Source organism: Lycorma delicatula, chromosome 5 (assembly GCF_047948215.1).
Source record: "Lycorma delicatula isolate Av1 chromosome 5, ASM4794821v1, whole genome shotgun sequence".
Taxonomy (NCBI): Eukaryota; Metazoa; Arthropoda; class Insecta; order Hemiptera; family Fulgoridae; genus Lycorma; species Lycorma delicatula.
The window spans coordinates 143,515,480-143,529,410 of NC_134459.1; the positions used below are offsets into that span (position 1 = coordinate 143,515,480).

The window sequence follows — 13,931 nt, forward strand, 5'->3', positions numbered from 1 at the left end:
GGTTCAATCGATTGCAATCAAAAGGGGAGGTGCACAATTAGATGTTACAAAAATCTTAAATCCAAAATTTCAATAACGTATGGCTAATCGTTTTTGAGTTATGCGAGATACATACATATATACGTACGTACAGACGTCACACCGAAACTAGTCAAAGTGAATTCAGAGATGGTCAATGTAGATATATCCGTTGAAATCTGAAAACCGACATTTTTCGCGATCATAATTCTTCCTTTATTTCGTACAAAGAAGTAAAAAGGCGTACTTTATTTACCAGAACAAAAAAACATTGTTTTCCTTTTATTAACACGATGAAATATGATTTAGCTATTTAAAAAGAGAAACAAAAATTAAACCGTTGATTTACACTTGGAAATATGGTTCCATAAGCAATTTTCAAAGTTCTTAAGCAACTTACAACATATAACTCACGAACGAGTATCACCGTAAATACATGAACGAGCGGTATGTAGCTTAGTAATATTCTTCATGCGGCATAATTTCTGTTACAAGTAAGGAAGTTCAATCAGGAAGCACGTCAGGAACTCTTTAATTCCTGGAGAAAAATAGGCTTTTCCTGCAGTATACATATAAAAATTTAAGGTAAAATCTGTTAGCAGAAAAGTGATACTACCATCTGGATAAAAATACCTCGAAATCTCGAGGTAAGATCCTGCTGTTTCGATTCCTCCAAGGGCAGATCGTCTTTTCAGTCCTTTTCCTTCATCCTTTCTGACCATGCGAAACTCTCAATGCTAAGGATGACGTGGCACGAACAGCTTGTAAGATCTTGATGTTATTTAATTGGACAGCTGCTGACAGACCGATCGGATATTCCGTTTTTATCCAATGACTGGAATGAATAATTCTAAGGGTTGATAGTAATTAGTTAAACCCGCACCTCCTAATTCTTCCGAATACAATTAAGAAGGAGTAACGCAGACATCCAAATAGATATTGTACAAAAGTACTTAAAAAATAATCTTTTTAAATATTTAACAGTTTGAAGCGTTTTTTTTTTAAAGAAAAAAAACAATAAAGGTTATGAATATTTATACATCTCTATACCATAAGAAGCCAATGTAAATGATTATTACTCCAGAACATACAATTATTCTTATCACAAAAAATAACACATTAAACCTATATTTCAATGTAGTTCCATTTTCACATATAAAATATACCAAATTTGGTTTAATACTTTTCCATTTTTAGTTAAGTTACTATTAATATGTTAGTTTGAATTTTAAAACGTGATTTCATGACTTCTAATTTTTTAAAGGTAAACACAAAAGCAATGATTAAAACAAAGTCAATTATAACACGTAAATTAGATTTAAAAAAAAAAATTAACTTTAAAATTGGTATATAAAAATAATTCATCTTATAAGGGTATCAACTCGAAATATAGATTACACTTAATGGCTGTATATATGAAATGCCGGCTATCTACCAGCATTTTTAATCTAAAATAATAACAAGGACATATTAGAAGAAAGATAAAGAAAGAAACCTTAATAAAAAAGATGTTTAGTATAAAACGAAACGTATAAGCATGAATCCATAACGGCTATATAGCAGCTTATCTTCATTACTTATAGGATAACTGATATATATATATATATTAATACATACACGTTAACAATAACCATATTCCGATAACATTATGATGTACACTTTACAATTCATATATACTATATTACATGTAATAATGTAAAGAAATATCATGAATAATCAATTTTTATACCTATTAATTTTGCTGACAAAACACAATAAAAATCAGTAAGTCATTATTTCTCCGTAAAAGTTAATGACCTAATATATGTTAAATAATAGGTATTATTCATTGTTAATTAACTCATACTGCTGAATAACTTTATTACATTTTTTTTTAAATCAAAGATTTTATAAACAATTTTTTTAGATGAACATTATCTTAAAATAAATTATATATTTAACCCTTTAAGTAACGCAATTGCGATGCTATTATAATTTTTCACGTAAAAAAAAGGTACAAACACGTAATTTATCAGAATCGACATCAGTCCGCCAAGGTTTCGAACTTTATTTCTATATATATTTTATTTTGTTTCGTCCTTGACCTTGTTTATAAATGTTAGAAGGTAATTTATCTACGTTCGGTTTAGTAAATGCGTAAATATAAATATATACTCGTATATATATAAATGTATATATAAAATATTAGAAAAAATGATAATAATAAAATATTATAACTCATCTACATTTTATAATCACAAAAAAAGTATGTACATTGTTTATGTAATATTAGAATTTAAGTTTTCACACAGATTTTTTTTTTTGTAACAATTACATAAGAAAAATTGAAAAAAACAATTCATACATTCAAAATACAGCTATTAACATTTTTTTTTTAAATGTCATTTATTAAATAATACAGGCATTATTATAACTCATTTTTTTTATAACCCTATCGACATTGTATTTAGAATACTTTGAATAAATAAAGTTTATTTAACCTTTTTAAACAATTTTTTGTTTGATATTAATTAAATGTGGGAACCCTTAAATAACTTTTCAACCATAAAACATAAAAAAATTAATTTAACAAATGCTTCTACCTAGAAATGGTTTCTCATTCTACGAACGGTATAAATGCATTGTATACTGAACACCCACTGCGGGATAACTAAAAAATCTCAGTAAAAAATTTCCGGCTATTACATCCGTAACCAAAATAGCGGCCATTTTAAAGATTGTTTCAAAAATGGGGTCAACAGTACCTCTTAAATAACTACTCGACAATCTAATAAAATAAATTTTTTCAAGTGCTCCAACCTAAAAATATCACTGAGTTCGTTAGAACTTTGTCGGTAAGAGGCAACGAAGTCAACGAACTACATTTACAGTTCTAAACATGACCTAACATAACAGTGAATTGAAAACGGGTAGGGAAAAAAATAAGCGTGAAAATATTATATATCAGTTCAATTAGGTTAGTAATAAAGAATACTTCCAAAAAATACCTTGAATTTTGTTAGACAACGGTTTTTTTTTCCATTTGATGATCCGCAGGACTTGAATATGTCATTTTATTCCTTTTTTTAATGTACCTTTAAGAATTGCGCCGCTAGATAGCAGTACTTGATAGTACTAGATAGCGTACAAAAACTTGATAATGTACTTGAAATAATAAAATTTAAAAGAAAATGTAACTACAGCTTGTTTTAATATTAAATGCTGTTATGTAAATGAAAGTACTGAAGTGAAACAATTTTTTTAATTCCCATCACTTCTTAAAAAAAAAAAAAAAAAGTTTACGAGTTTTATTAAAAAAGGAATAAATAAAACAGAAATAAAATCGATTAAACATCGAGGGTTACACTTGCAAAGTAATATATGCAATATTACATCACGGATTTTCGATTCGTAAAGGTCATCATTATATTAATTTTATTAAAAAAGGAAAAATATGGTATGAAGTGAATAATATGACTATTAAAAAAAACTGGCCGTGAAAAATTCAATTTTTTTGTCCTAAGGCAATAAATTTTAATAATAAATCCATAACATAAAAATCAGTAATTCATAAAAAAATGAAAGAATAATATAACAAATTTTGCGGTGATATCCACAAAAATTACAATTAAATTGTAAACCGTACGCCAAGTCTCGCAGATATCATTTCTTCTATTCAAAACACAAAAATTTCAGTAATATAAATAAAACTGTTTTTAACAAAACGATATTGATATCAAAAAAGGTAAGACACTACATTTCTATTATCAAAATCTATTATTAATTTAGAATTTTCTTTAAAATATGTTAAATATATAATAAACAATATATATGCAATAATAGATAATACACAATGTTTAAGCGTTCCATATAATAAGAAAAAAAAAGTTACAAAACTCTTACCGGCCCGATTTCATTTATATGTAATACATATTACACTTACAGAAATTATACAATTCTTATGATTATTCGTTGTTTAATAAGTGAAATCGGGCCGGTAAGAGTTTTGTAACAATTTATTCGATCGTGGATACGATTGTTCTTTGGTGATTGGGTTTCAATTAACCACACATCTCAGAAATGGTCGATCTGAGACTGTACAAGACTACAATTCACTTACGGCCATATACATAATCCTCTGAAGTAATACCTGACTGTGATTCCCGGAGGCTAAACAGGAGAAAAAAAAACATCCTGACCCCTGCAGGGGAAGATAACCACTTTGTGACGATCCCGGTCGCCACACCACCTCCCCTCCGCCCTGAAGAGCTTTACCGGAAGTCGTCTTTTAGATCCTTTCAACTTGATAACACATCGCAGTTGTCAGTTTGCCACCAACGCAAATATCTCGGCAAACATTTCTATCAGTGTATTTACACAACTTACTATCGTCTTCGTATTGTCGCTTCCAAGCACGACCTCTTACCGTAACTTATAACCCTCAAGTTATCAAATTAACCAGTTCGCGGAAGAGCGATCCCCGCGCCTTCCTTGAACACCGAAGGTTTCACACAAAACTCATCCTAAATCTAACTTCAATTAGACTGTGTGCTCAGATCATTACTTTTTGAGACTTTAAACACCAAAAATGCTATCCTCATACCAACAAAACAAGTATTGATCGCAACAACGACAATTTTTTCCTGCAATTCAATTTACTTAAAGTCATCTTGACAACCTCTTTAACAACCCGTACACAGACTGAAGAAGGTTTCTTACTTATACCAGGTGTTGCTTTGTACGTATTTTTTGCCAACCGTTTACAATAAAAATAAATGCCGTTTCATACATGCATAAAATTACTTAAACGGTGACATCATGCCCTAGGAAATGATAACTTGCTTGCGTGTTCCATAGCTTATATTTAAAAGTCGAAATCTGTCTGTATATATAAATTTTTAATATCGGGAGTACAGGTCCGGGCTTTATTCCCTAACACATTAAACCCGATCCTTATTTAACCGGTTCCCATTCTAATCTTTTAAATGTGTGGTTTACCGTAGGTACGACTACCTGTTAAAAAATAACAATATCTTCGTCGTTAACAGAACATTAAAACGTGATCTACAACAAAATAAAATGTATTATCCTTAACATATAATACGCGCGTACCCAATCTTTTTTTTTTTTTTTAAAGAAAAAATCTTGCCAAACATTTGGAATTTGAATTACTAGAGTAATTTTTTTTCTCCAAGAGAAAATCGATTTCAAAAATTACTATTTATGTTATAAAATAGATTATTTTTTTGTCTTTTGGGAAATACAACAAAACATCACTAATGTAAAGTGAATTCTGAAAGAGAATTTATTCATTTCTAAAAAAATAAACTTAGAAATAGGACTAAAAGATTTACAAACAAATAAAGAAATACAGAGAAAACTGAAAATTCAGTCCTGTTTTATTACAAGAACAAGTTTATTTTTAATAATAACATGGAAAAGTGGAATTAAACCAAAATAAGAAAAAAATTAATCTTGAAAACGTTTTCTGATAAAATGGGACAGGTCGGGGATACTCTACTTCTAATCTGGCCTTGAAAACCTAATTAAATGTAAAAAATATTAAACGAAGTAATTGTTAAAGACGAAAACATATTTATTTAATATTTAAATCAAAATAATACAAAAATAAAATAATAAATATTTTACAAAAATAAATTATTAATACAATTAAATAATATGTATTTAATAATTTTATAATGATGTAAGTTGTATAACCGGATATGATTATTAATAAATATAAGGGAGAAAAAACTACTAAAAATTAATTAAATACAACAATTTCGGTTATAAATGTAAAAATATAAAATGAGTTAATACAATATTGAATTGTAAGATATGGGAGGGTGCAATTACTAAAAGGTTTTCCTCGCTGCAGTGACTTTATAGAATTTAATAGCAGAAAAATTTGGAAAAGGGTTAACCAACTATTAAAAGTATACTTATTTTAATTGAAAGACGTCAACTAAACTAAATTATTCAGGCTAAGATTTTCTGTTATTTTAGTTCAATTTCCCGTAAAAAAAAAGAAAAATAATAAATTCTTTAATTTATACTTAAATTAGAGTAAGCTTATTTTTTATAAGCTAACAAAAAAACCTATTTATTTATTTTATTGTATGAAATAAACAAATATAATTAAAAAATATCGATAATATGTAATTGTATGACTTACAAAATAACAAATTGAACATCCACAGCCACCTCAAATAATTAGCTTCTTTTTAATCTGAAAAAGGGAAAAAAACAAATAAAAATTAAAGAGATCGATAAACGTAATATAATAATACCAGTAAATTACATTTAAAAAACATTCGTTTACATTATATAAATTACGTAAGTACGCAGCAATTACAAAGAACTTTAATTTTATATATATATATATACTGAATATAAACATTCTACTTAAACTAAGACATATTTTGTTATTATATAAATATAAATTCAAGAAAGATAAATAAATAAACTTTATAAAAATATAATTACAATTACGCGAATTTAAAATATGAAGTAAACTTTTTATTAATAAGATATTAGTTTTTTAACTGTGAATTACCGGAATAGGATACTCGCTAAATACAGCATAGATTTTAATAAAATAAAATTTCATTTCTTTCACGTACGTGCTTGTATTTAGCGAACATCCTAATCTATGTACTCAGAAGGAAATCTTAACTAGATTAAGCAGAAGCCTAATACTTTTATTCTACTAATCTATCTAAAAACATAAATATCGATGATTAAACAAGAAATCCTGTTTTCGTGCTTATTTATTATAAACAGTAATATGGTTTTAAACGGGTACAATTGGTTAGTAATACAAGAGGTTTTCCTCTTTTTTTCATGATTAATTCACCATATAAGCTTGAAGCTTCTACACGGGGATATGAAATGGAAATATTGAAGCGTATGAAAAATACCATTCATGACCGGGATTCGAAGCCGGGACCTCCGGTTGAAAGGCCGAGACGCTACCACTCCGCCACGGAGATCAGCTACTATTATTCTTTCGCTTGTATTAGCTTTTCTAATTAGATTTCATCGTGTAATCTATAATTAATTTTAATGAATTCAGACAGTCGATTTATAAACGTCAGGAATCGGATTTTTACTCGAAACTGCTAGATCACACAATCGAACCTAATATTTCGATGAAATGACAAATTCCTGAACCCCTTTAGGGAAGACACACCACCCCCTCCGTTACTAGATCTGATGGGAGGTTGTCTTTTAGACCTTCTAAACATGATAACACAACAGTAATCAGTTCGGCTTCTGACAGGATACCACCGATGCAAATACCTCGGCAGACATTTCCATCAGTGTATTTACACAATCTGTTATCGCGTTCGTACGACCTAGTTCAACCACGACCACCTACCATAACTTATAACCCTGAACTATCAAATTAACCGATTCGCAGAAGCGCGATCCTCGCGCCTTCCTCTAACACAGAAATTTACACACAAAAACTCTTCCTATATCTAACCTCAATTAGACTATGCATTCATTATTTGTTTGAGTCTTTAATTGATCCTTAATAACAAAAAATATCCGATGAGAACAATGAAAGGGAAATCAAGGAGAGTACTGGTTTCCCGCTGTTTTATTCATCGAGCCGAATATACTATTCTGCATCAGGACGATAAGTTTATTGAAATATAGGTATACCAGAAACCTTAATTCTGTGCGAATGCCCTTGTATGTAGTTTTGCACAATTTTTAAAACATAAAATGTGTACCCTAATTTAGGTACTTTCCATACGTCAAAACAAAAAGTAAGATTAAGACAGACGAGGAAAGTAAAGCGATAAATAATAATTTAAATAACAGTTAGTGTTACAGTAAATTTAATTTCATAAATTCAGAATTCTAAAATTAACCTTTTTTCAGTTCTGAATCAAAATCTTAGAAAAAATAATTAAAATAAACACATAGTTCGGCGTTCACAAAATTGAAATTAGAGTAGAAAACAAAGAAATGGATTCATAAAGGCTTTTAATAATTGACTGAAGACAAAAAAAAATTACATTAAAAATAAATCTAATAATGATTTTTGGTCATAACAGATTTTTACGAACTCTTTTATTTGACAACATTTAGAAAAAAACTGATAACTCGAAAACTATCGAGTAATTTATCAAAATTAATACAATAAAAAATAACCCTATTAAACATGAAACATTTTCACGAACAGAATATTCTAAAACTAGTACATAACGGTGATTAATTACATCGTTGTGAATGGAGTCGTAACAAAAATAGGTTAGAATGTGAGCCAAAGATGACTACTGGGTGGTAATTTTAGTTATTCTGTAATATCCATCCGTGTTGTATTCTTTATAAAAAAAAAAAAAAATGAAACAAAGAAACATCTTAAGATCACACGAAATGGAAATAATAATTTATTTATACGTGATTACGACGTATAATTTTGTAAAGATATAAATTATTATAGCATTATAAAATATACAACGATTGTAACTTGAGAAAATAAACTGTTATTTCATATCTAAAAATTATCTAATTTTAAAATGATTTACCTTTCTCTACATTAATAAGCGGTATAGTAGCATTTCCGGTTCATTTACATTACTATAAAATTATTTTTCCGTAAACAAAATTAATATACGATTCAGCAGATGTAACATTAAATTTAATAATTAACAAAGGTCAGTTTAAATTGCTGAAATGCAAAAGAAAGAAACTTTAATGAGCAAATCGATTAAAATTGTGCGTGTTTACAACAAACGTAATATAAATAAAACAAAATTATTAGTTCTGTGGACAGTTTCTTCGATTATTTATCATTTCCTGAATTTTATAAAGTCGTACAAAGAAATTCAATTAATACGTAAAGTATAAATTAAAATAAAGTAATAACACAATCATCGATCGTAACTGACTGTGAAAGGTTTACTCAATCCCAATAATAATGCTACTTACTATAATAGCAACATGTAACCATTGTTTCTAAAAACAGGAGACATCACTAACTGATAAATGTCCAGAGAGTATTACTCTTTAATGTTTAGCAAGCTCAGTTGTCGCGCAGGGTGGGGATGGATTGTTGGACCGGCGACTGGTTTCTTGCTCCTACGACGTCGCCCGTAGCGGTACAATATTTCTACGAGGTACTACACGGTGATCAACATAAAACCGAACCCATAATGAAACCGCGACCCAACACTATTTATGAAAGACTCTTACACAACTAGCGCGACTAGTGGATGTAACTGTTACTACTGATTGCTGCTGCCGTTTGTCAGGTGGTTAGGTACCAGTGCAGTATACGTTTTGTTGCAGTGCAGTAGTGTAAGTGCAAATGTGTTTGTGTAAAATGTCTTATTCAATACAGGAGAGGATAGCTATAGTTGAGGCCTATATACGTTCTGGATCGTTTGAAGAATCACGTCAACTATTCGTAGAAAAATTTCCAAATGCGTTTCTCAGCGAAGAGTAGCATACACGATTTAGTTGAAAAGGGCGTACAGCAGTTCGGTTTCAAATGTAAAACGAAACAGGCAACCTTTCGTTAGGACTTACAGGCTATTGCCGAAATTGAAAAAAACTAGTCCAAAAAAAAATCACTACGCAAGTTATCCCAACAATCTGATGTTAAATACACAACTTGTAAAATTCTTGATGAATTAAAATTGAAACCATACCGCATTACAACTACGCAATAATTGAAGGAGACAGACAACCCGAAACGACTTGATTATTCCAACTGACTTCTCGAAAGACAACCTGAAATGACTTGATTATTGCAACTGGCTTCTCGAAAACATTGTTGGTGCATAGACAGACCCGATATCGGATTTCGTGTCAGACGAGGCACGGTTTAATTTATCCGGCCATTTTAATTTGCAGAAAATCAGATATTGGATGTCGGGGAATCCTCACGCAATATTCGAGCGTCTACTTTACGATTAGAAAATTGGTGTTTGGTATGCCGTTTGCGGTAATCGTATGTGGGACCAATATGTTTTCACCGGACTGTCAATACACAAATTTACCTCACAATTTTCGAAGAATTCTATGCGCAATTAACCTATAATGAAAAAGATTACAGCTTCTTCCAACAAGACGGAGGAGCAACGTGTCACGCATTAAATATTTCACTGAATCGTGTTCATGCAGCTTTTACAAATGAACGAGCTGTCTCCAGAGGACGGTTGTCTCCACGTTCCCCAGAATAGTCTACTTGTGATTTTTTATTTTGGGCTACTTAAGGAGAGAGTTTATGCATCTAATCCCCATAATATTGATGGACTAAAGATGGAAATTCAACGAGAAATCAACGCAATTGACAACGTTTTGTGTCAGATGACTCTCAATATGATCAGTCGAGCACAAAAGTGCATCGATGCCCGGTCGTGATTTTGAACATGTTTTGTAACAACAACGTAAATAAATGCAACATTTAAATTACGTTTTTCATATTTAATTTGTCAGTATCATTCATAAAATTTCATCCCAACATAACCTACCGATTCTGGAGCGGTTACGTTATGGTTCGATTTTATTTTGCTAACTCTGTACTATTAACACTGACATCACCACTCGGGACATCGCAAGTAGAATTATGCTTGTTTATGATTATAAACTTTGATAAGTAATACTTGCACCACATCCCCATGATTTAAAAATAAATTAAGCACAGTATACAACTTAAGTTAATATTTACAAATATATTATGTACAAAAAACATTCAGGCCAGGCAAAGACTACGTGAATGAATATTTAAAAATTAGTATTCTTTACGACAGTTATGCTGGAATAATACACTGAAACACAAATGTTTATGAAAAATTGTTACACATACATTTTTAGATCTAACAGCAAGGAACGTAATCGTTAGGTTTTATAAAAATCGGAAAAGGTATTTGGCCGTAATAACATTAACAAAACGGCAAATGATCGATTCATAAACAACACCTGCCTTTGATCGATCAATTAATTGCAAGATTAGAGAGATGAATATTATTTTAAAATTAAATTAATAAATTTTTTTTTTCTCTTTTATATTCTTTTTTTACTCGTTTCAAAAATATTTAACCTTTTTTTATATTTCATAATTACGTAACACAAAAAAATAGTCTCGCTTAAGAAAATATCATAATTTCTAACAAAATTTAAAAAAACAACGTTTTTCCTATATACTCGTAATATTATACTTATACTATTATAAAGGCTGAAGCTATAATTTAAAATATAACATTAATTTTTGTCGGAATGTAACATTTTAATTTACATTAAAATTCTGTAAACCCAACATTTTTCAAGAAGTAGCAACTAATCAAAAAAATTATAAAATGTATAATCTTCCTTAATACAATATCAAAAGTAAATCCTTGCATATGTTGCAACACCGTATTTCTTCAACCTAATTAATTTGCTATACACAAAATTATTGTATTTATTATATACATAATCATTCAGATATTCTTAAAGTGACAGCATCGAATTATCAAATAAAATCCGTAGGATCAGAAAAGCAACGATCATTTGTGTACTCATTCTTTGGTAAAAATCACCCCGCATAGAAGCGGGGATGATCCATAAATAAACGATGATATAAATTGTATCATTTTAGTTTACATTTTTAATCCTGTAAAGTAAAACGGTAAAAAAAAAGATAGTTTTACAATGAAGGATTTTTTAATAGTTATTAACAGTAGAAGTATTAAAACTAGCTGGTTTAAAGAAGTAGAAAACGATTTTAAAACTTTAAAAATCTCCAAAGAAACCCGTTTATAAATAGAGATCAATTTAAAAAATTAATCAAAAATCTATGTTTTCTGAGAAGAATAAGAAGAATATAGGAAGAAAGTGGAACGAAGAAGAAAAACAACAACAGAGTGAAAATATGAAAAAAATATTGGAAAGCAAAAGTAATTTCAAACTATTATGCAAATGTGATCCTTGGTGGTCCGAACGAACAAAAAAAACAAACGAAATTATTTTATGAGAAGGCATTTGAAGAACATTGACGTAATACCAAAATACTATCCTTTTGTTTCTACAAAAAATGCTTGTTAATTTTATTTCTTTAGTTTTATTGACTAAATTTAATTCTTCTTCAAAAAGAATTTTATTCAAATTAAAAAAAATATCCCTATCGACACGAAGGATGGCGGAGGCAGATTTCACCGTTGCTAAAAAAAATTTCCACCTTACAGTTAAGAAAAACTTCAAATTTGATCAAAACGACAATGGTTGCATGAAAAAAAGTTTCACATGTTTAGCATACGACAAGCCCCATCTTACAATTCCAGCAATACTTTGGTCATCCCTTGCCGTAAGGGTTGGTGATATCAAAAATTGTTTCAGACAAACGTTTTAGGTAATGTTTAAAGGACTAATGACCACTTAAACCGATTTGATACTGTGCCTATTAAGGAAGGTATAATTGTTTTTGTTTTCAAAACCCTATTTTTTCCACCCCCTGAGCGAATTGTAGGTGATATCAAAAAACTTTACTTACTAAGCTTTATCCAAAGAATAGTAGGTACTTTAAGCGAATTCGATATTTTATTTAATAAGAAAGTTATAGCAATATTTTGTTTTTGAGAAAAATTCACCCCATTTCTACTCCCATGATCTAATTTTGGCCGTTAACAAACTGGACCGAGATTTTGGGCCGAGTTATTTTTAGGGAACAATTTGAAAATTATTGGCGCAAAATTACGGCAGTTATCGTGTTCACAGAAAAGTGAAATATATGTATAAACTTTTGAGCTGACGGTGATTTTGGGGTCTGTGAAACGCGAAGATACGTCGAAATTTTCCGGAAGTTAAATCACGGTACCCATTACAATAGATAGCTTTCTTATGAAATCTTCCTAAAATCTAATACGAGGTATAAGAAGGCCTATTTTACCCGAAATGCAACTCAGCCCAAGACGGTTGGGCCTTGCTGAACAACTACAGAAGAGAAAGAAAACGTTCCAGGCAAGATCTAGAAGTAAATTCGCCCCCCCCCCCAAACAGTATAAATACTAAAGATCCACTCAGTCCAACTGGAAAAATCAAGGCTTGTGAAGGTGCGAATAGATACTGAAATAAGAACTATACACCGTAAAAGGTTCACGTTACAAGAAAAAGGCCACTCTACAAAGTATTTCAAGACTTCATACAGATAGTAATTATTCCGCTTACAATCCCTCAGATGATAGGAGTATCTTTATTCGGGTTGGAAGCAAGTTACTTTTCAAAGATTTTGGATCGACAACATTACAAATAAGTTGCAACACGTTTTTCTTCCGTAAACTAAAAAATCATTTGAAAAGAGACTCAGGCTTACGTAAATTCTCCAGGTTTAAAAACAAAACAATGGTGTGGAAATCCTTAATATACTCGTACTCCATCCTGAATAAACTTTTAATGAGGGTATTGATTTTAAAATTCTGAGAAATGCTGTCTCAGGGAATGAAAACAATTTCAATTTATCAAACATATACCGATAATAACTAATTAGATTACTTTTATCTTAATTACAAATGAAAACGATTTATTAATTATATATATCCATTTATAATTTTGTATTAATTTACTTCAGCTATATGGAATCGTGGATATATAGGTTTCAAAAAGAAATTATCTCAAAGTTTATAATAATTAGATAATTTTTATCTGAATAATGAACTTGGTAAACAAATTTTCTTGAAGGATACTTTTCAATAAATCGTAAATTTAAGGAACGTTCAGAGTTTAATTATGAACATATAAAAAATAAAACAAAAAAATTGGGTTCCGTATACAATGTCCCGATACATTTCCTTTTTTTTCAAAAAATCTGATCCACGTAAGCCATCTTGTGTTTTTGAAAAAGAAAAAAAAACAGTTACTAAATTTAAGATTCTGCTTAATATGATTTAATTCAATGAAATGTCCTAGATTAGTTTTCTTAGTAAAATAAAGATTAACAA

The 13,931-nt window shown here is 29.7% G+C and overlaps 1 protein-coding gene across 2 annotated transcripts in view; it reads right to left on the bottom strand.

The window, feature by feature from the left end:
- Spec2 (CDC42 small effector protein Spec2) overlaps positions 1-13,931 on the bottom strand; it is a 418,767-nt gene that overhangs the window by 222,246 nt on the left and 182,590 nt on the right. For both annotated transcript variants that reach the window (XM_075365396.1, XM_075365395.1), the window contains exon 3: positions 6,173-6,226. Coding sequence is in view for 1 of the 2 variants with exons in the window: in XM_075365395.1 (XP_075221510.1) it covers positions 6,173-6,191 (19 nt within the window). In the remaining variant the exon portion in view is untranslated. The remainder of the gene's footprint in view (positions 1-6,172; positions 6,227-13,931) is intronic.